Source organism: Callorhinus ursinus, unplaced genomic scaffold (genome assembly GCF_003265705.2).
Source record: "Callorhinus ursinus isolate GAN/ISIS: 27379988/994484 unplaced genomic scaffold, GSC_fseal_2.0 scaffold8, whole genome shotgun sequence".
Taxonomy (NCBI): domain Eukaryota; kingdom Metazoa; phylum Chordata; class Mammalia; order Carnivora; family Otariidae; genus Callorhinus; species Callorhinus ursinus.
In genome coordinates, this window is record NW_027397070.1 from 71,394,763 (window position 1) to 71,416,704 (window position 21,942).

General features: G+C 40.4%; 1 protein-coding gene and 1 long non-coding RNA gene across 13 annotated transcripts in view; one reads left to right on the top strand and one right to left on the bottom strand.

Annotated features, from left to right (window-relative positions):
* MARK3 (microtubule affinity regulating kinase 3) overlaps window positions 1-21,942 on the top strand; it is a 113,145-nt gene that overhangs the window by 54,415 nt on the left and 36,788 nt on the right. For 10 of the 12 annotated variants that reach the window (XM_025869270.1, XM_073895925.1, XM_025869271.1 and 7 more), the window contains 2 exons: window positions 18,091-18,139; window positions 21,049-21,114. In XM_025869270.1, coding sequence (XP_025725055.1) covers window positions 18,091-18,139; window positions 21,049-21,114 — 115 coding nt within the window. Of the gene's footprint in view, window positions 1-18,090; window positions 18,140-20,629; window positions 20,782-21,048; window positions 21,115-21,942 lie in introns of those variants that run through there. The other 2 variants (XM_073895930.1, XM_073895931.1) reach the window with 2 other exon arrangements.
* On the bottom strand, window positions 1,116-21,101 carry LOC141373324 (uncharacterized). The gene is made up of 3 exons (XR_012379199.1): window positions 20,977-21,101; window positions 3,187-3,391; window positions 1,116-1,201 (listed from the first exon to the last, which is right to left on the bottom strand). It is a non-coding gene; the product is annotated as an uncharacterized lncRNA (long non-coding RNA).

Here is a 21,942-nt window from a genome sequence, read left to right on the forward strand (position 1 = left end):
TGCTCCAGCTGCTACAACAAAATACTATAGGTTGGGTGACATATAAACAATAGACCTTTATTTCACACAGTTCTAGAGGCTGGGAAGCCCAAAATCAGGGTGCCAGCCTGGTCGGGCTCTGGTGAGAGTGCTCCCTTTGGCTTGCAGGGGGCTGCTCTCACACCTTCTCTGATGTCTCCACTTAGAAGGGCACTAATCCCATCGTGAGGACCTACTCTAAGACCCCATCTAAACCTACTTAACTCCTAAATGCTCCATCTCCAAATACCATCACATGGTGGGTTAGGGTTTCAACATAGGAATTTTGGGGGAACACAGTTCAGTCCATAGCATTCATTCACTCTTTACAACTTCATGAGCTAAGTTCTATTATTCAGGAAAGAAAGGCCAGGGCGATTAAAAAACCTGCCCAAAGTCTTTTAATTTATAAGTGATGGGTACTTGGGCAGGCCTTCCATGGCAGGTGTAGTCAGCTTTGAGTCAGGCATTAGTGAACTTAAAATGAAAATGTGTTTGCCACAGTTCAGATAATGGAGCACTTTGATATGCAGTGCCCTGGGATTACGACTGAATGTTTGTTACCTGGAGATTCCTTGTCATTAGATACTAGAGCCTGTGCCTCCCATGTTCTTACACATAGAAGTGTTGAACTTTTTCACATTAGCTAGTCTGATGGGTATGTTTTTGTCTTCATGCTCTGTTAATTTTCCAGTGAGGTGACTGACTCCGAAGTAGATATAGTTCAGCTCTCATAGTAAGTGGTGGGGTGAACATGTAAATCCTGCTCTGACTCCAAAATACAGTTCTTTCCACTCCATTGTGCCACCTTACTGCAATTAGTTAAAATTTTCCCAATTTAGGATTATGAGAACTTAGACTGGAACTGACCCAAGATTTTCCTTTGTAGTCCCTGTAAAGAAGTTAGTAGTTTAAAGTTGGGAGGAATATTTCTAGTACTTAAGAGAAGTAGGCCTTGTACTCCACCTCTCCCTCCAAACATTGCATAAGCCATGTTTTTATGTAGCTTTTTTTTATTCACTCATTCATTCAACAAACACTTATTATTAAATACCTATTGTATGCCAGACACTGTTCAAAGCAGTGTGGAGACAACATTGAACCAAGTTAAGTTCCTGCTTTAATGGAATTGACATCCTAGTAGGAGAGCAGCAGTAAACAAATATATAATGTCATGTCAATGCTGTGAAGAAAATAAAGCAAAGTGTATTAACTATATTTTGTTATTTTCTGTTTTCTTGATGTTCTAGCACCTGGGACTATGCTGACCTGGGAAAGACTGCCCCTCCCAGGGCAACTAATTCCTAGAAATAGCAGACTACTCCCCTGTGAGTGTACTGTTTATATGCAAGCGAATTAATCCAGAGCTCATACTCAGAACCACCTCCTTTATCTGGCTCTTAAACTCCAGGAGGCAATATTCCTCTGCCCTAATCAACCCAGGGCCAGGTGCCAGACAACTAGAGACTGTATTTATACCCCAGAGCCTACTGAAATGGTTCAGACAAGCCAGTCCTCAGCCTGTTACCCTGCTTGACCTTGCCTTTCCTGTGGAAACCAAGATAAAGACTCTTTCCCATGCTTTCCCTTTGCTTCTTGTGCCTCCTGACTGACCCTGGTGCTTCCCCATGTGGCATTGTGTGCCCCCTTCTCTTGTGAACTGTTAGTAACGATTATCTTTTCAGTGCCAGTCCTGATGTCTTGGCTCACCATACCTAAATAATAGTAGAACCTTCACTTTAAAACATAGGCTGAAGAGATAATATTTGAAGGAATATTTCAAATGAAAAATAGGGGTGGCCTCCTGAACCAAGCTCTGTGATGTCTCCAATGAGTCAGATAAGTGTAGTGGACTCTGGGCGAACCCATGTGGTTTACAGTAAAATTTCACCTAGGCGTTGAAGGATCTAAATATTTTTTACCAGGGTGCCTGAGTAGCTCAGTTGGTTAAGCCTCCGACTCTTGATCTCACCTCCTGTCTTGAGCTCAGGGTTGTGAATTCAAGCCCCACGTTGAGCTCCATACTGGACATGGAGCCTACTTACAATAATAATAATAATAATATATGTAATAATAACATGATAATATAGTTACATATTATATATAATAGTTATTATGTATATAATATAACTATTATTATTACACTAAATATTTTTTACAGAGTAAGAAAGATGGAAAGACTTTTGTAGTCTCATTGTGGTGTTGGCATGGGGGCACTCATTAAGTGTTGGTAGGGGGACCGCGTGCACAGCCAAGGGGCGGCGCAGCAACAGGCTGAGGAGAGCTATGCAAGTGCAGAGTAGTGCATGAAGGAAGACTCACCAGAGCTCCCACTGGGCCCTGTGGGAGCCTTTGCTACCCAGTGCTTTTAAGGAAGTCATCTAATTGCAGTAAACCTTTTTTTTTTTTTTAAGGCTTTGTTTATTTATGACAGAGAGAGACAGGGAGAGAGGGAACACAAGCAGTGGGCATGGGAGAAGGAGAAGCAGGCTTCCCGCTGAGCAGGAAGCCCGATGCGGGGCTTGATCCCAGGACCCTGGGATCATGACCTGAGCCGAAGGCAGATGCTTAAAGACTGAGCCACCCAGGCGCCCGTATGTGCAGTAAACTTTTCACTGATTCCCTGACCTTCCCCTGGGTTGTTCTAAGATTTTGTTATGTTAGAAATACTCAGTCTTTTTGGTGGCAGAAACTTAATTGTCACCATACTCTGCCACAATCAATTTAAACAATAATTCGTTGTTTTTTTTTTTAACTGGAGCCACTTAATTAAAAGCAAGAAATTTATAACATGTAATGAAATAATTGTTTAGAATATGTATTTATGACAGCTGGTTAGTTAGCCAGTTTTAAACACATCTAGGGACAGAGGCGCACTTCTTCCTTATGGCATCTTGTTCCAGTGTTGGATAGCTGTAGTTAATAGAATTTTTCCCTTTAGTTTGCACTGGCATCTGTCTTCTAGAAACGTCTGCAACACTGTTCTCTATTCTGCCATATGGAGCTAGAGAGGTTAAATCTACCACTGCAGACATAACCAGCTATTTTGAGTCTTCTTGTTTCCTTCTCCAGAGTCAATACTCAGCCTCTTGGGCCAGCCACAGGAATTGCCCTTGACACAGACCTAATTTATTCAATACGTGCAACTGATTTTTTTTTTTTTCTTACCTGAATTCGACTTCTGCTAAAGATCATTTAATTGGTTTTCTGCCACAATTCCAGTCTGTTGAGGTATTTTGAATAGTGAGTCTTCTGTATTAGCTATCCCTTCCAGTTTGGTGCTGCGTGAACTGGATAAGGATGTCTTCATCCAATTAAAATATCTGACAAGGCCCTTCAGTGGAGACTCCATCCTTTAGTTGATCCTGCTGACCTAGTAGCAAAGCATTTTTTGAGTTAAGATTCAAGCACTATTCTTCAATCCAGACTTTTAGTAAGAGAGAAAGGGAAATCCTGTTTTAAAAAATTTAGTCAAGGCGTGCCTAGGTGGCTCAGTTGGTTGGGCGGCTGCCTTCTGCTCAGGTCATGATCCTGGAGTCCCGGGATCGAGTCCCGCATCAGGCTCCCTGCTCGGCAGGGAGTCTGCTTCTCCCTCTGACCCTCTTCCTTCTCGTGCTCTCTATCTCTCATTCTGTCTCTCTCAAATAAATAAATAAAATCTTTAAAAAAAAAGTAGATTGTGAATTTGAGAATATATAATTTCTTTTTATAAATTATAACAATACTTATACCAATTATAGTTATACCCAGCATATATTATAATTGTACCCATGATTCATTATTGCTATTTTAGAAAAGTCCCTAAAGAACCAAATGTTTTAAATAGGTTAAACTTAGAGGATGGCATCGACCCATTTGTAGAAAATCAAAAATTGGGCACAAATTAGGCCTTTGGAAGAGAATCGTACTAACAACAGTAACAGCCAGAATCACAACCCCATACTGAGTGTTTGTTGTGTGCCAGGTACTATTCCAAGCTTCCACACATCGGGCTTCTTTAATTGTGTGGGTACCAGAGTCCCAGGAAAGTCATGTCACCTAGACTGAGTGCTAGAGCCGGGCTAGGGCCAGGTATTGTGCTCCAGAGCTCAAATTCTTTTTTCTTTTTTTTTTTAAGATTTTATTTCTTTATTTGTCAGGGAGAGAGACAGAAGGAGAGAGAGCAGCAGGCAGAGGGAGAAGCAGGCTACCCCCCGAGCAAGGAGCCTGATAATGGACTCGACCCCAGGACCCTGGGATCATGACCTGAGCTGAAAGCAGTTAACTGACTAAGCCACCCAGGCATCCCCAGAGCTCAAATTCTTTTTTTTTAAGATTTTAATTATTTATTTAACAGAGAGAGACAGCGAAAGAGGGAACACAAGCAGGGGCAGTGGGAGAGGGAGAAGCAGGTTTCTCGCTGGGCAGGGAGCCCAGTGCGGGGCTTGATCCCAGGACCCTGGGATCATGACCTGAGCTGAAGGCAGCCGCTTAACAACTGAGCCACCCAGGGGCCCCAAGAGCTCAAATTCTTAATGACTGTGCACAGCACCTACATCACTCATTGCCTTTTTTCACATCAGCCCTGTGACGTAGCTTTTTTATCTATATATATTTTACAGATGAGCAGACTGAAGTTTTCTAACATTTTGCACCTTGTTCAGTCATCCAGTGAGGAAGTGACTACACTAGTGTTAGAACCTAAAGCCCTAACTTCAAATAGTCTTGTTCTGCCATGTCCCCTTGGAAGGAATCAGGCCCAGACCCTTCCTTATGGGGGTAGCAAAGGAGCATACTGAAGTTCAGCTTGCATATGGTGGACACCCAGTAAAATCTGTTCTTAATTATTAAGTGCCAAATTTATTGTAACACTAAATTAATATCTTCTCATATTACCCTGATTCCAGGAATTTTGACCACCAGAACCTGGGGTTTTGGGGAGTGGGAGAATCTCTTTGTCTTGGAAATATTTAATCATAAAAATCCACATTGCTGCTGTTCTTACTTTAAATTTTTAAAAACTGCTTAATTTTATTATCAGCTCAATCTAAGCAATTATTTAAAATTCAGTTTTAATCTTTATTAACTGTTTTACATACAAAAAAGTTAGATGTTTGTAGTGTAAATATTATAGGAAATGAACATCCATTTAGTTCAAGAAATGGATCATCAGCAATACCTATAAATCACTCACACTGGCCCTCTCCAACTTGATTCCCCTTCTTCCTTTCCCACCTACCAGGTAACCACTAACAAGAATTTTGTGTTGTTTTCTTGATTGTCTTTATAATTTTACCTTATATGGAGTCTCTCATCAAAATAGTGTAAAGGTTTTATTTTTTTTTAATCTTTTCCAAAAATATTGTAAAGGTTTTAAATACTGTATAAATGTAGTCATATGTATCCTTCTATGTGCTTTCTTTCGCCCAAATTGTGTTCCATGTTGACATATTTAGCTAATTCACTTTCTCTATTCTCGTTTTCATGATTATATAGTATTCTATTACATGAATATATACCATGATTTACATATGCATGGTCTCTGGTTCAGAGACCTTCAGATTGCTTATAGCTATTTGTATTACAAACATTGTTGCTGTGAGTTGTCCTGTATGTGTCCTGGTGCACTTGTGTAAGAGTTTCTTAATGATATATATCCAGTAGTAGAATTATTGGTTCACAGAGTCTGTTTATTGGAGCTGGCCAGATTGTTTCCAAAGCAGTTGTGTAATTTATATTCCCACCAGTAGCATTTAGGAGAAAGGTCAAGTAATGTCACATCCTCATCAAAATTTGAATTTGTCTGATATTTAATTCTTGCCAATCTGGTGGATATAAAAATAACATTTCGTTGTGATTTTTATTTACATTTCCCTGATTACTGAGGAAGTATTACATCTTTTCATATTTTTACTGGTTTTTGTTTCTTCTTTGAAGTACCTCTTCAAGTCTTCTGTTCAGTTTTAAGGAATTCTTCCATATCTAGGGCCATAAAGATACTCGTCTCTATTGTTTTAAAGTTTTTATAAACTCTAATCTCATTATCTGACCCTGAAATCGTGACCTGAGTCAAAATCAAGAGTCAGCTGCTCAACTGAGTGAGCCACCCAGGCACCCCTACATTTTATTTTTAATAGTAGAATGGCATATGATAAATAGAACCTCAAAATACATGCCAGGTAAAATCTGAGCTAAATTAACAAACACTAGGGCACCTGGGTGGCTCAGTGGGTTGGGCGTCTGCCTTACGGCTCTGGTCGTGATCCCAGGGTCCTGGGATCAAGTCCTGCATTGGGCTCCCTGCTCAGCGGGAAGCCTGCTTCTCCTCCCACTCCCCCTGCTTGTGTTCTCTCTCTCGTCTCTCTCTCTGTCAAATAAATAAAATCTTAAAAAAAAAAAACAAAAACAGTTGGATGTCTTACACAGAATCTCCTTAATTTCTGCCCACTAATCTTGTGGTCCAGTCCTCACATACATAACACTCAGTACAGAGCTTTGGTGCCTCTCTTAAATATGGAAATATGGGAGGACAGCCAGGAATCTCCAGGTATTTGAGAATAATCAGAGACTAAAACAAACAGGAATAAAAAAGAACAATTGAAAGAGGAAACTAGACTACTTTAAAAAAAAAGGAAAAGGAAAATTACAATTTTTATTTCCGAAAGATTTAAAAAAGAGGAAGACAGTAGTACAACAACAGTCATTATATTCATGAAAGAATATGATGCATTGAAAAAGGACCATTGAGGAGAGGGTAATTTATGGTATTGGGAAGAAAGTCAGTAAAAGGGTTGGAAAGTAAAGTCAAGGAAATCTCTCAGAAAATAATATACAAATTTAAAGACTTGAGAATTAAGGAAGATAAGATATAAAATTGAAGTATCTACGTAGGAGGTGTGGTTTGTGATAACATGGAGTGGTAAAAAGAACTGAGGAAAGGAGGGGAAATTATCAAGGAATAACAAAAGGTAGTTTCCCAGAACTGTGGAACCTAAATTTGCAGCTCCAGAGGCTTGGTGCCCAGTGCAAACATGAAAAAAGACCCACAATATATCTGGAATGAATGCTAATGTACCACAGGTACTAAATCTCTGGTACATTAAAATTTAAATACATCAAGGTTAAGGAGAATGAAGAGGAAAAATTAGGTCACAAACAGAATTGTAACAAAATGGCATCACGCTATTCTGCATTGCTTTAAGCTCAAAGATAATGTATCGGGGGCGCCTGGGTGGCTCAGTCATTAAGCGTCTGCCTCCATCACAGGTCATGATCCCAGGGTCCTGGGATTGAGCCCCGCATCGGGCTCCCTGCTCGCATCGGGCTCCCTGCTCGGCAGGAAGCCTGCTTCTCCCTCTCCCACTCCCCTTGCTTGTGTTCCCTCTCTTTCTGTGTCTCTGTCAAAAAAAAAAAAAAAAAATGGATCGAGGCCTTTAAAATTCTGAACCAACTGGATATTCACAGGTAAAAGATTGAAATTGGACCCCTATCTTACACCACCCACAAAAATTAACTCAAAGTGGATTAAGGTCTTAAATGGAAGACCTAAACCATAAAGCTCCTGGAAGAAAACAGGGGAAAATCTCTTTGATGTTGACCCTGGCAATGATTTTTTGGGTATGACACCAGAAGCACAAGCAACAAAAGCAAAATTCAACTAGTGGAAGTTCAGAAAACTTAATGCACAGCAAAAGAAACAGTCAACAAAATGAAAAGGAAACCCACAAAATGGGAGAAAAATAATTACAAATCATGTATCTGATAAAGGATTAATATCCAAAATAGATAAGGAGCTCCTATAATTCAATAGCAAAAACAAACAAAAATAATCTAATTAAAATGGGTAAAGACCTAAAAAGACATTTTTCCAAAGAAGACATACAAATAGCCAGTACGTCCATGAAAAGGTGTTCAATATCACTCATCATCAGGAAAATGCAAATAAAAACCACAATGAGATATTTATCACCATATATGTGTTAGAATGGCTGTTAACAAAAAGTGATCAATGCTGGCGAGAATGAGAAATGGCAGCCCTCGTGTGAGTGGTGGAAATGTAAATTTTACAGCTGCTTATGGAAAACAGTGTGGAGGGTCCTTAAACAATTAACAGTAGAGCTGCCATGTGATCTAGCAGTTTCATTTCTGGGTATATATCCATAGGAAGTGAAATCGTCATCTTAAAGAGATATCGGACCTCCCATTGTTCACTGCAGGATTATTCACAACAGCTTAGACATTGACACACATTAAGTGTCCACAAATAATGGATAAAGAAGGTGTGAGATTACTTATGCACATGCAGAAATACATATTTTCTACATAATATTCCATAAAAAGGGGAATCCTGTTCCAAATAGAACAACATACTTTGAGGGCACACTAAACAAATCAGATGGAAAAAGACAAATACTGTATGATCTCACTTACATGTAAGTCTTAAAAACTAAGCTAGAAGCAGAGTAGACAGTGGTTGCCAGGGGTTGGGGGTGGAGGAGGTGGGGAGATGTGGATTCAAAGGGTACGGACTCCCAACCGTGAGATGGGCAGGTGCCAGGAACCTCATGTACAGCTCAATGACTGTGGCTAACAATACCGTAACCCTGGGGGCGCCCGGGGTTCTCAGTCGTTGGGCCCCTGCCTTCGGCTCAGGTCCTAATCCTAGGGTCCTGGGATCGAACCCCGCATCGGGCTCCCCGCTCTGCGGGAGGCCTGCTTCTCCCTCCCCCACTCCCCCTGCTTGGGTTCCCTCTCTCGTTGTGTCTCTCTCTGTCAAATAAGTAAATAAAATCTTCAAAAAAAAAAAACCAATATCGTATACTCGAAAGTTGCTATGAGAGTAGATCCTAAATGTTCTCACCACACACCATAACAACAACAAAATGGTAATTATGTGAGGTGAAAGATGTGTTAACCAACCTCATTGTGGTAAAGATTTCACAAAATACATACGTGTTTCAAATCATTACATTGTATACCTTAAACTTACACAGTATTACATGTCCATTATATCTCATTAAAGCTGGGGGGTGAATTTTTCTGAGAGAAAAGAATCTAATCTAGAATTCTTTACCCAACCAAACTGTCAATCACATGTGAAGATAGAATCAAATATTCTGGGGCACACAGCGTTTCACAGTTAACCACCCATGTCCTTACCCTTCCTCAGGAGATGTTGGTGGCATATACTTTACCACCGCAAGAGAGAATACCAAGAAAGAGAAAGCATAGGGTTCAGAACAGGAAGTCCAACAGAGTGGGCCTTGAGAACAGGACGGAGGCTTCCGGAATATGAAATACCTACAAAGGAAAAAAATTACTTAAAGTATTTGAAAGGAGATTTACACTTCTGTCACAGAGTTTAAGGATGAATTAGTAAAGTGAGGGATACACAGAAAACTTAAGTGAACAGAATTATTGAGGCAGTATTGGTTCCAAGGAAACCAAAAATCAATCAATCAGTTTAAAGGATAGAAATGCATTCCTGGTGTGGCTGTAAATAATGTTTATACATGGGAATGGAAGCTGGTGTAGCCACTCTGGAAAGCAGTATGGCGTTTCCTCAAAAAGTTAAAAACAGAGCTACCCTACTACCCAGCAATTGCACTACTAGGTATTTACCCAGAGGATACAAACATAGTGGTCTGAACGGGCACCTGCACCTCAGTGTTTATAGCAGCAATGTCCACAATAGCCAAACTATGGAAAGAGCCCAGATGTCCATCAACAGATGAATGGATAAACACACACACACACACACACACACACACACACACACACACACACACACACAGTAGAATATTACTCAGCCATCAAAAATGAAATCTTACCATTTGCATCGACATGGATGGAACTAGAAGGTATCATGCTAAGCAAAATAAGTCAATCAGAGAAAGACGGTTATCATATGATTTCACTCGTGTGGAATTTAAGAAACAAAACAGAGAATCATAAGGGAAGGGAGGGAAAAATAAAACAAGACAAAATCAGGAAGACAAACCATAAGAGACTGTCAACTATAGAGAACAAACTGAGAGTTGCTGGAGGGAAGGTGGGTGGGGAGGATGGAGTAACTGGGTGATGGACATTAAGGAGGGCACATGATGTAATGAGCACTGTGTGTTTTATGTAATGGATGAATCACTGAACTCTACCTCTGAAACTAATAATACGCTGTATGTTAATTGAATTTAAATAATATTTATTCCATGTAAACTGAATAATTTAGCCAAATGCTATGAGAACTGATTAGGAGGAAGGAGGGAAGGGACATGGGGTGGGAGAGCCAGGTCTTCACTGCCCATGTTAAGAAATCTGTGGATAATGGAGTGGGGGAAGGGACTAAACAAATCGATGAACCGCAGCACAAGCATGCTATTTAGGAGTCCTTTTTTTTTTTTTAAGATTTTATTTACTTATTTATTTATTTAAGAGAGAGTGTGTGTGTGAGAGAGAGATCACGAGCAGCGGGGAGGGGTAGAGGGAGAAGCAGATTCCCCGCTGAGTAGGGAGCCTGATGCAGGGCTCGATCCCAGGACCCTGGGATCATGACCTTAGCCGAAGGCAGACGCTTAACCGACTGAGCCACCTAGGTGCCCATATGCTATTTAGAAATAAGGCAGCAAATACCAGAGTTGAAAGTGCTTGCCAGAGTAGGTAGCTATAAGAAAACATCTAAAATGGAAAATCAAGCAAGCGTTATAATTCCGGCTTTTTAGAAATAAGTAGGTAGGGGCACCTGGCTGACTCAGTTGGTAGAGCATGTTGCTCTTGATCTTGGGGTTGTGAGTTAAACCCCCACGTTGGGTGTAGAAATTACTTTTAAAAAATAAAATCTTAAAAAAAGAAAAAAGAAAGCATGTATGCCCTTTGGCCCCCATCCTGTTTCTAAGAATCTACCTTGCCAATGTATTTGCATGAGTGTACAAGTAGTATATACCTGTGTATACAGTAGTCCCCCCTTTTCCAAGGGGGTCATGTTCCAAGACTCCCTATAGATACCTGAACCTGTGGGTAGTACCGAACCTTATATAATACTATGTTTTTCCTGTACATACATGCCTGTGATAAAGTTTAATTTATAAATTAGGCACAGTAAAAGAATAACAATATAATAAAATATGGGGCCCCTGGGTGTCTCAGTCAGTTAAGCATCCGACTCTTGAATCTGGCTCAAGTCCTGATCTCATGGCTCATGAGATCAAGCCCCGCGTCAGGCTCCCCACTCAGCAGGAGTCTGCTTGGACATTCTCTCCCTCTGCCTTTCCCCTGTGCACACAGTCTCTCTCAAATAAATAAATCTTTTTTAAGAAACCTAATAACAAAATAGAACAATTATAGGGGTGTCTGGTTGGCTCAGTCAGTTAAGCATCCGACTCTTGGTTTCAGCTCAGGTCATGATCTCAGGGTTGTGGGATCAAGCCCAGTGTGGGGCTCTGCACTGGGCATGGAGTCTGCTTGAAATTCTCTCTCCCTCACCGTCCCTTTTGGCTATATATAGCCCCCCCCAAAAAGAACAATTATAACCATATACTGTAGTAAAGTTATATGAATGTGGTCTCTCAAAACATTTTATTGTACTGTTCTCATCCTTCTTTTTGTGATGATGTGAGATGATAAAAATGCCTTCATGATGGGGTGAAGTGAAGTGAGGTGAGTGAGGTAAGCTTTGTGATGTAATGTTAGGCTACTACTGACCTTCTGGCCCTCCAGAAGGAGGATTGTCTGCTGGATTGAGGTTCATCACAGGGAACTGAAAGTGCAGAGAAGGTTGGGGAACAGGGGATTACTGTACAAGGATATTCACTGTGATGTTAACAAAAATGTGTCAGTAACCTACATGTCATTGGTAAAATTCTAGTTAAATACATTGTAATACACCCATATCTTGTCATATCCCCACATCTGTAGACCTCTCTTCCTGAGTGGGAGAGGTCACTGCTTTTAGCTAGTGTTAGACAAATGGTCTTTAGTAATGCTGTTAATAATTATCTTATCTCGGGTGCCTGGGTGGCTCAGTTGGTTAAGCGACTGCCTTCGGCTCAGGTCATGATCCCGGAGTCCTGGGATCGAGTCCCACATCAGGCTCCCGGCTCAGCGGGGAGCCTGCTTCTCCCTCTGACCTTCTCCCCTCTCATGCTGTTTCTCTCTCTCTCTCTCAAATAAATAAATAAAATCTTTAAAAAAAAATTACCTTATCTCCCTGTCATTTGTTAACTTTCCTAGTATGTTCTTTATTTTAAGATATTTAATGTCGAGGTGATTCTGAGAGTGACTCGGATCTCTTTACCTGCCTTAAGTTTTGCCTAACAGCATTGGCTCTCATATTTACTTTACTTCAGAGATACTCCCTGGAAGACTTACTTGCCTTTCACCCCCTGGCAGCCTCCACCCACATGGTGAAAAGGGATAGGAAATGCTCTTCTTGTTAAGAGTGATCAAAATACAGCATTTCCGGCTACCTTGTCTTTTTCAAGAATTCCCCTTTTAGCCAAAACAAACAAAAAAAAACAAAACACCTTTTCTTTGTTCATTCTCAACCCTTCTTTAAAATCAGATTAATTGAGGGAAGGGAGGTAGATAATACAATTATGTGTCTTAAAGTTCAAAGGACAGAAAAAGTATTGAAGGAAAGGTCTTCATTCAGCCTTTGACTACCAGCCACCCTGTGGTCCTATCCCTGGGACAACCAGAGGCATCATTTTCTGTGTGTCCTTCCAGAGATATTCTATGTATAGAAAAGCAAAGACACAGTTTTCCTTTTTTTACACCAACACATTTTCTTCACAGTTCCTCTCCATTAACTCTGTGGGCTTTTGCCAGCCCCTCTCCCTCAGTTTTATCTGAGAGGGTCTTTGATTTGTTCTTTTGTTCAGCAGAGCTGGAATAGCAGTGTAGTAAGACAGAGGGACAGAGGTTTCTGCACAGTGAAGAGGAAAAGCAGGTCCATCATCATCCTACCTTTCCTTCCTGAAGCACCCTCAAGATGCTGCAGGACCTGGGATGCTGGTGGTGAATAGACTCCGGGCCCCACGTGTATGTCTGTCCTAGACATTAGACTCCAGTGTTTCGATTTCATTCTGTCTCTCTGGCTGCCTTCTTCTCTGAGAGTCTCCATTGTGGGCCCCAGTTTTTTTGTCTCTGAAATGTTTGCTTTTTGGTGTTCTGTCTTTTCATCCTTCACAATTGGGCAGTGTTACTTCCTTCCAACGATGCCATCTCTATGCTGGTAATTCTACAGAACGTATCTCTATTCCAGCCTTTTTTCCTGAGCTCCAGACCCAAATACCATGCACTTTCACTTGCCTAAAGCGCCCTCACACCACGTGTCCAAAAGCAACTCCGTCTGCCTTGCTGCAGTCTGTCATGTCTTCTCTGTCTCAGAGGGGCACCCAGACCCACACAGCGGTGTCAGTGCCCACGTGGCCTTCCTCTCCTTTACCCCCTGAATGTTTCCTGACTGTGTCTCCTTCTCTTTATCCAAGACTGCTGATAATTACCCACGAATCTTAGATTTATAGCATGGCTATCTTCTGTTCAAGAAGAGGGTGGTTATTATGTTTACTTCATTATTTCTAACACGTAAGTTGTCATTCAGCCTGTCACTCTGCTGCCATGAAAAGCACAGGCTCTCAGTGTCACAGCCTGGTCCTTCTGTCTTGTACCTGTTACATATCTGGAGAGGGGGGTCTGAATACTTTCACCATCATGATTTAGGTAACAGTTTTATGTGACCCCCCCTCATGTTCTTTTTTATATGCTCACTTTACTTTTTCATTGTTTGTTAAATTGTCTTTTTCCAAAGATAATTTCCTGGGCATCCCAAGTCCTGGTCGTTGGGACATCTCTTTACTCTGTGGTACTATATATTTGGTATCCTTGATATTCTGATTACAGGATCCCGAATCTTTGCCTTCGAACATGTTTGTTCTCCTCCTGGGTACTGGTTCCTAGAGGACTTGAAGATGTTAGGAGGTTGCAGATTGGTCAGTGAGGAGAGAATTCTTGCACTTCATATATTTCTGTGTTATTTCATTTTGTTTTTTACAACTAGCATCTGCATAAGATTGAAAAGGAATGTAAAGAAGTTGAATTAAGATAGAAGTAGGTGGATTTAAGTGTCCTTTTGTAATAACAAAACTTTAAAAAAAAATATGTCGTATAATCCTAATAGGGACTTCCCTAAAATTTCATGCCTTCTCTTCAGTAAGTTACATCTATCCAAATTTAACTATCTTCAGCTGTCAGCTTCATAGTTGATACAAATATATGAAATCTCTGGCGTGTTGTTGTGGGGTTTTTGTTTTTGGGGGTTTTTTTTTTTCCTCTCTCTCACCCAAAATGTCTGGCATTTTTATCACTTATATGCAGATTGTCAACTTTTAAAAATTGTGCCAGTGCCCATTTGTTGCTCTGGAATTTTCTGTACCAGCAGCTTATAATCTATCAATGAATTTACTTGTAAATTTCAAAGGCAGCTGCATGGCATCATGAGATGAGTGTGGACCTTGGAGTCAGTAAACTCAGAGTCCTGGCTCCAGCATCTACTCGTGGGGAGTCCTTGGACATGTTTCTCAACTTGCTCAGTTCTCATTCCTATGCACTGGAGGTCATCACAGTCACCAGACAGAGTTGTGAACATTAAGTTAGATCATGGGTGGAAGCATCTAGCTTTGTGCTTTAGGCAGAGTGGACACCTAACACCTCAGTAGCTGTTGGCTTCTTGCTTCCTCTCCATCTCCTTGATTAACTTGCTATAGATTTATTAACTACTTTCTGCCTGAAACACAGTTCTGATAGAGGTAAATAAGTAAAGTTATTTGATAATATCCTGACACTATCCTACTAGGGAATCTGAGGCTATTCTTTCTGCCTCCAGAATTAAGCTTGTACGACCCATCCCTCTGTCTGGTGCCATTTACCTTTCCTCTGTGTTTTCACAACACATGCCTTGGTGTGACCTCTGCTGTAACTCATGGATCGTCTGTAGTGTGTCAGTTATCAGCTGCTCTCTAACAGATTACTCCAGAACTGAGCAACTGAAACAAAGCCATTTGTTACCTCATCATTCCTGCGAGTCATGGGTTTGGGAGTGACTTAAGTAGGTAGTACTGGCACAGGAGCTGTCAAGAAGTTTTGGGTAAGAGCCACAACTCCGGCATCTGAAGACTCGATTAGGCTGGTGGGTCTGCTTCCTCTTACGTGGCTCTCTTGAGGGGCTGCAGTTCCTCACCGACTGTGCACATGAGGCCTCAGTACTTTGCCATATGGGGGTCTGTCCATCAAGGTGTTTAATGTCCCCACGACACACAAGCGAGTGATCTCTGAGAGCATGGAGGGAGCCACACTACCTAGTCATTCTCTGCAAGTCCCCCACCATCACCTCTGCCTTACTCTTTGCGTTAGAAGCAAATCACTAAGTGCAGCCCACACTCAAAAGAGAGGAATATGAAGTTCTCTCTTTTGCAGAGAGGATTGTCAAAGAATTTGTGGTTCTGTGGACATATTTTAAAACCACCATACCTAGGGTGCTTGCTGAAAGTAAGATTCTTAATCCCACTTCAGATCTAGCAAGAGGTAGGGCCCAGGGACCTGGAGTTTGCACAACACCCTTATGATTCTGATGCAGGTGACCTGAAATCCACACTTGGAAATGCACTGTTCTGCCAGAGGTATCACTTGGTCTTCCTTAAATAAATAGTCTTAATTGACCACACCATAACTTTGCTCACATATATAAAGCACACATAGCTCATTTTTTACTGTGGACATCTTTTTGAGTCCTGCATGAGTCTCGTTACCGCCATGACACCTGCTACCCCAGACTAAAGTGAGCTCTGCCTTTCTTGAATTCCTGTAATAGTGCATCTTCTCCTGCTGTGTGGCTCTGATTACTTTGTTTCCGTGCTGCACTGCTAGTAGGGATTTAAAAATGACTGCCTTCAGTAGACCTGCTCTCCTGCCAGCAGAATGGTGACAGCTATGCACCAAGCATCCTGCTACTCAGGATTTTTAAAAGCAGGGTGGTCATTAGAATGCTAAGGAGGCTGGCTCAAACCACACTTCTTGGTAGTTAGTACTTTCATAAGGGCATTTATCAAACAAATGAGTTCCTGTTGTGTGCCAGGCTTGGTTTCAAGTATACAGTAGTGAAAGGAGACCAATGTGCCTCCCCCTACCCCACACAGATGACAAGGCAACAATGAACAGGTACACAAAAATGTATCTTTATAACTTGAAAGACATTCTAGAGAAGAAGCAGACAGACCACTATGATGTAAAACAAAGGAAATCTTCTTAGATAAGGTTTTCAGAGAATCTGCTTGAGACTACAAGGACAGAAAGGAGAAACGACTAAGGAAGGAAAGAAGTTCGAATGTTCTGATACCCGAGAGGAATCAGGATGGCTGGAGGAGTGTCACGTTGCAGGGAGAAGTAGAGGCCACCATGGCCATGGTCTGAGTTCTGTACTACATGCAGGGTCCTAACGTGTTGGTATTGTATCCAACTTGGAGCTCTCCTACTTTAGCAGTTGTGGAAATAACTGGGACATTCAGATTATAAGGTACAAATTCCACTATAATGAACTGGAAAACAGGGTTTCTGTGTTCGCTTGACAGAGGGAAACTAAGATAAAGAACTCAAGCCTGAGCGGTGTTCAGGGTAGCTGTCTTCTCATCTCAGAACATAAATCGTGAGAATGACCACAAAAGCAACAGGAGATATTTGTGTTGGAGATAAAAGTGCTCCAGCCTTTAGAGAAGATCCAGTATTCGGGAAAGGAATCTTAATCATCTGACTCCATGTTTTTAAGCTCTGAGATTAGTTTAGAGGTCAGATACGTCCATGTCCATCTCCATGCTCTTAGTTGTTAGGTGCTGATTCAATTCTAGATTAGATGTGGTAGACGGGACAAGTGCAGTAAGACCCCTGTGATTTCTCCCCCAGATTCCTTTCCACATAGCCAGCTGTTCCTCCTCTTCCCAAGGTCTTCCCAGTCCATTCCTCCCATAGGTTATAGATACTGGGTGTTGGGAGACCTTGGTTCTGGCCCAATTCCCTGCAGAAAGAGAGCAGGACCTTGGGAGACCTTTTCTTCTCCTTTCCTGGTTTCCACTTGTTTGCAAGAGGGTTGGATAAAATGGCCTCTAAAATTCTGTTATTTTCTGAGATCTTCTGATATTAGCCTAGGCCATAGCACCATGACTCTCTTCTGCATTCACAACACATGTTTATACAACAACAGTTTGATATTTCTCCTTATTCTGTGTGATGGCTGGGCAGCTCTACCAGTCTTACCTGGATGGTTTTTCTTATGGCATCCTCTGGGTTCATTTGTGTGGCAGCATTCAGCTGACAAGTTGATGAGGCTGTACTCAGGTGGGACAGTGGGTCTTTCCCTACATATACTCTTTCATCCTCAAAGAGGCTAGACTGACCTCTTTATATCATGGCAACATCATTCCAAGACAGCAAGTGCCAGATACACAAGCATTTATCCACCCTCTTCTTGCTGGATGGATGATATCAAATTTGATAATGTTTCATTGGCCAGAGCAAGTCACACAGCCCATACAAAAATGTGAACATGCGAGGCAGGGCTCATTAGGACCGTTAATTTAACAGTCTGCCACATCCGCCATGCAGATTACCTGTCTTCTCCAACAAGGATTTCCCAAAGTGGTTTTGAAAAAAATCTTCTCCTAGAATTACTTGGAATTATCAGTCCTAATACACTCATGAAGTAGTTCGTTAGGACTGTACATGGTTGGATTTGCAATATCTACTCCTGGATAGGTATTGAATCAGACTGAGTTTAATCACAAACTATTCTTGCCTAAATCTGATCTTATATGTTCAAGATAGCAAAATATAATTAAGATTGTGGTATCATCCTCCTCTGCAACTTCTGCTTTTCCAGGAGCTAAAACTGAAGCATTTATAGCTTCCCTGGACTTTCATGCTAGTGTTAGATGTAGACTGTTGAACATTTCCAGTAGGTCAGTTATCTAAGAGAAGATTTAAGTTTGTATTGCAACAGTGGAATAGAATGTTTAATAACCTGTGTTGGGGAATTTTGTGTTTGTTTTTTAGCTCTTCAGAGAAGTAAGAATAATGAAGATTTTAAATCATCCAAACATAGGTATTTTTCTGCTTTCTTAAATACTTTTGGGTCTCAATGCATTCCATTTGGGGTCTTAAACCTATATTCCAAGAGTGATAGGAGATTCCTTCCCTCCTCCCAGCCCAGGTATACTTTTCATAAAATACATATTTATACATATTGTTGATCATTTGTATTAACTTTTTGAAATTACTAAAGACAGAAGCTTAGGTATTAAACTCTTGAATTTAAAGCTTTAATGCAGTAGAAATTCTAATCAGATCATAACTTTCCAATTTTTAATGCATATTAGAAAATAATTTTATTTAATTCATATATGGAAAAGGGAATTATAATAAGTCAGAGTTAAGATTTTCAAAGGTGGGCGCCTGGGTGGCTCAGTCGTTAAATGTCTGCCTTCGGCTCAGGTCATGTTCCCAGGGTCCTGGAATCGAGTCCCACATCGGGCTCTCTGCTCTGTGGGAAGCCTGCTTCTCCCTCTCCCACTCCCCTTGCTTGTGTTCCTGCTCTCGCTATGTCTCTCTCTGTCAAATAAATAAACAAAATCTTAAAAAAAAAAAAAAAGATTTCCAAGGTATAACAGGTTTTGCTATGGCAGTGTTCTTAAGAAATTACTTGTCCATTGAATTGTATTTTAAAAGATATAGGATACCTGCTATCTAATGGAATTTTTTAAGGAATTGTTTTGTATAGCACAGATATGTTTCATGTGCCCTCTGTGTGCATAGCTCAGTGCTAGGTTCAGTGAGGTGGGTTTAAAGGAGGGGTATAGGGCACTTGGCTGGCTCAGTCACTAGAGCATGTGACTGTTGATCTCACGGTCATGAGTTCAAGCTCCATGTTGGGTGTTGAGCCTACTTAAAAATAAGTAAATAATAAGGAGGAGGAAGGTCATGGTCCTGCTCTCATCATAATTACAGGAACAAGGTGAAAGTATACAAATTACTTAGTATTTTGTATATACATCTCAATGAAAATGTAGAGCTCTTTTTGAATAATATAACTCTTTTTATTATTTCAAGAATGAAATAGCTGTTAAGACAGCCACTTTTACCACTTTAATATCAAAATAAGTTCTAGGAAGTGGGAGGGACGAAGTTCAATGTTAACGGATATCCTATCAAGAATTCTTTTTTTATTTTTTTAAGATTTTATTTATTTCTTTGACAGAGCAAGAGAGCGCGAGCAGGGGGAGCAGTAGAGGGAGAGGGAGAAGCAGGCTGCCCGCTGAGCAAGGAGCCAGATGTGGGGCTTGATCCCAGGACCCTGGGATCATGACCTGAGCCGAAGGCAGATGCTTAACCATCTGAGCCACCCAGGCGCCCCTATCAAGAATTCTTAAGGCACAAGAATAGAAGATAAAATGGAGCCACAGCAAGGAAAAGCTTATATATACCCTATTTCATCAGATCTAAGCCACATCGTTTAAAAGGCGTTTTTGGTTTTACATGCTGCTAAGGAAAAAAATTCTACCAAGTGGTCATCTTATTCTTAGTGTATTAGTTAAAATGTGAAAAAAATTAATCTTAGAATCAGTGAAATACAGTGTTTGGAGAAAAATAACAAGGAATATAATAATGGGAAGAAAACCTTTCTTCACTTTTCATTTCAGCCCTTTGGGATTAGCTAGGTAATTCTTGGTTTCAGATTCCAGCTTTTCACCAAATAACCAGTGACTGCAGCCTAGAACTAGCTAACTTGAACATAGTTATTTTGTTCTTTAGTTATTAAGTTGTGCCCTGATTAGAGTTTTCTCTACTTGTTCCCAAATAACATATCTGTGATGATAGATATGAATTTCTCAAAATTTAAATTTGTATTGGATTCAGATAGTTTTTCCAGAAGAGCCAGTGTTTACATTGGAATTTTAGAAAGGTTTTATTTGTATGTTGATGGTTTACCAGCATATATGCCTTAAATTTCTTTAAATTATTTTTCCTGACAACCTGAACATACCGTTTTAGAAATGACATATGATAGTTTTATTCATCAGTTCAACAAACACATATTACATACTGTGTTAGGCACTTTATTTGGTCTGATAACTCTGTATTAAAGTGTCAGAAAATAGCCTGCAATATAAGAGACTAGCACCCCGTCCCCCATTTTTTGGTAAATTTAACTTTAGAGTATGTATTACCAAAATAAAGTGGAAAATAGTGAGTCAGTAGCTTTAGAAATGTACTTCAGTTTCATTTTAAAATGTGTATATTTCTGATTGGTTTGATATGGTTTTGTGAATTAAAAGTAATAGAAATATTTCGATCTGTAACAAGGGACTGCTATATAGCAAAGTCACAATGACCCATTGCAAATAATTCTTTAAAAAGTTCTTTTCAATTAACTATAGCATAATCCCTTCTGCTACTTTCCATCTCTGGCTTCAGAATAGTAACAAGAGAACCTTGTTCTCTGAGAAGGAGTGAACAGAAGTTTCCCAAGCAACAGAAGTCTCAAGTGGAATTGTTCTATATATCCTTAAAGCCATAATGACAAGTGAACGCACTTAAACTTGGAGAAGTAGAGTAGATCTGAGCAGTTCCTGCAGGTCGAGAATGTGAAGTAGGAACCCTTTTCCTGTGGGAAAAGCACAGTCTGCTGGGAGGGCAGCTAACCAGTGTAGGCAGCATACAGGATGAGGGCAGAGAAGATGTGAGCAGGTACACAGCCTGGACTGCTGAGTGCGTGCCAAAGTTACATCGTTGGAGCACCCAGAAATACCTTTGTTTTTATGGAATTCCATGCTTTTATAAAATGTGTTGTTGTAATATATGATACAATTCCCCAAAAACATTCTGTTAAGGCAGCCAGTTATAAAAATCTTTAACAGGGAAAAAGTTTCTTTTAGTACTTACAGTTTATATGTACAGTGTATATACATACAGACATCTGTTTCTTTTTCTCCCATATCCTTTCCCCTCCCCCAGTGAAGTTGTTCGAAGTCATTGAAACTGACAAAACGCTCTACCTAATCATGGAGTATGCAAGTGGAGGTAAGAAACTTCTATGGTTTTTCTTTCTTTCTTCCCTTTTAGAAGAATACACAACCAAACTGCCCACATGGATCATTGTTAAGGTTTTGTTTAACATCCGGAGTCATAATACAGTAGCATGAGGTAATACAGTAGCATGAGAATCAGAAAAGCTGTCTTGGCTCTTCTGTAATTCACTATTAGCATTATTAATAATATCCAAAACTTGGATTTTTTTTGATTGTGGTAAAATGTACATAACATAAAATTTAGCATTTTGACCATTCTAAGTGTACAGTTCTGTGACATTAAGTACATTCACATTGTCATATAGCCATGACCACCATCCATCCCCAGAATTTTTTCATTTGCCCAAACTGAAACTCTGTCCCCATTAAACACTAACTTCCCTCTCCTCCTCCCCAGCCCCTGGTCCCCACCAGCCTACTTCCTGTCTCTGTGGATGTGACTACTCTAGGTAGTCATATGAGTGGTATCTCACAGCACTTGTCCTTTTATGCCTGCTTCACTCAGCATAATGTCTTCAAGGTCCATCCATGTCAGAGTTTTCCTTCCTCTTTAAGGCTGAATAATATACCATTATGTATATATATGCACACCACATTTTGTTTAAGAACTTGGATTTTTAAATATATCAGTGCATTAGCTTGTTTGAAATAAATGTGTACTGCCTATTGGATGGTTTTTTTTATCAGATTTCAGTGTCATTGATGTTCATCTTCCCCAAGGCCAGAAATGGTGCTTGCAATGCATATATTTAGATTTCCCTTAAAGATTAAGGACTTAGCCTATAAGATTATATACATGTAGTCATTTTTCTGAAATACA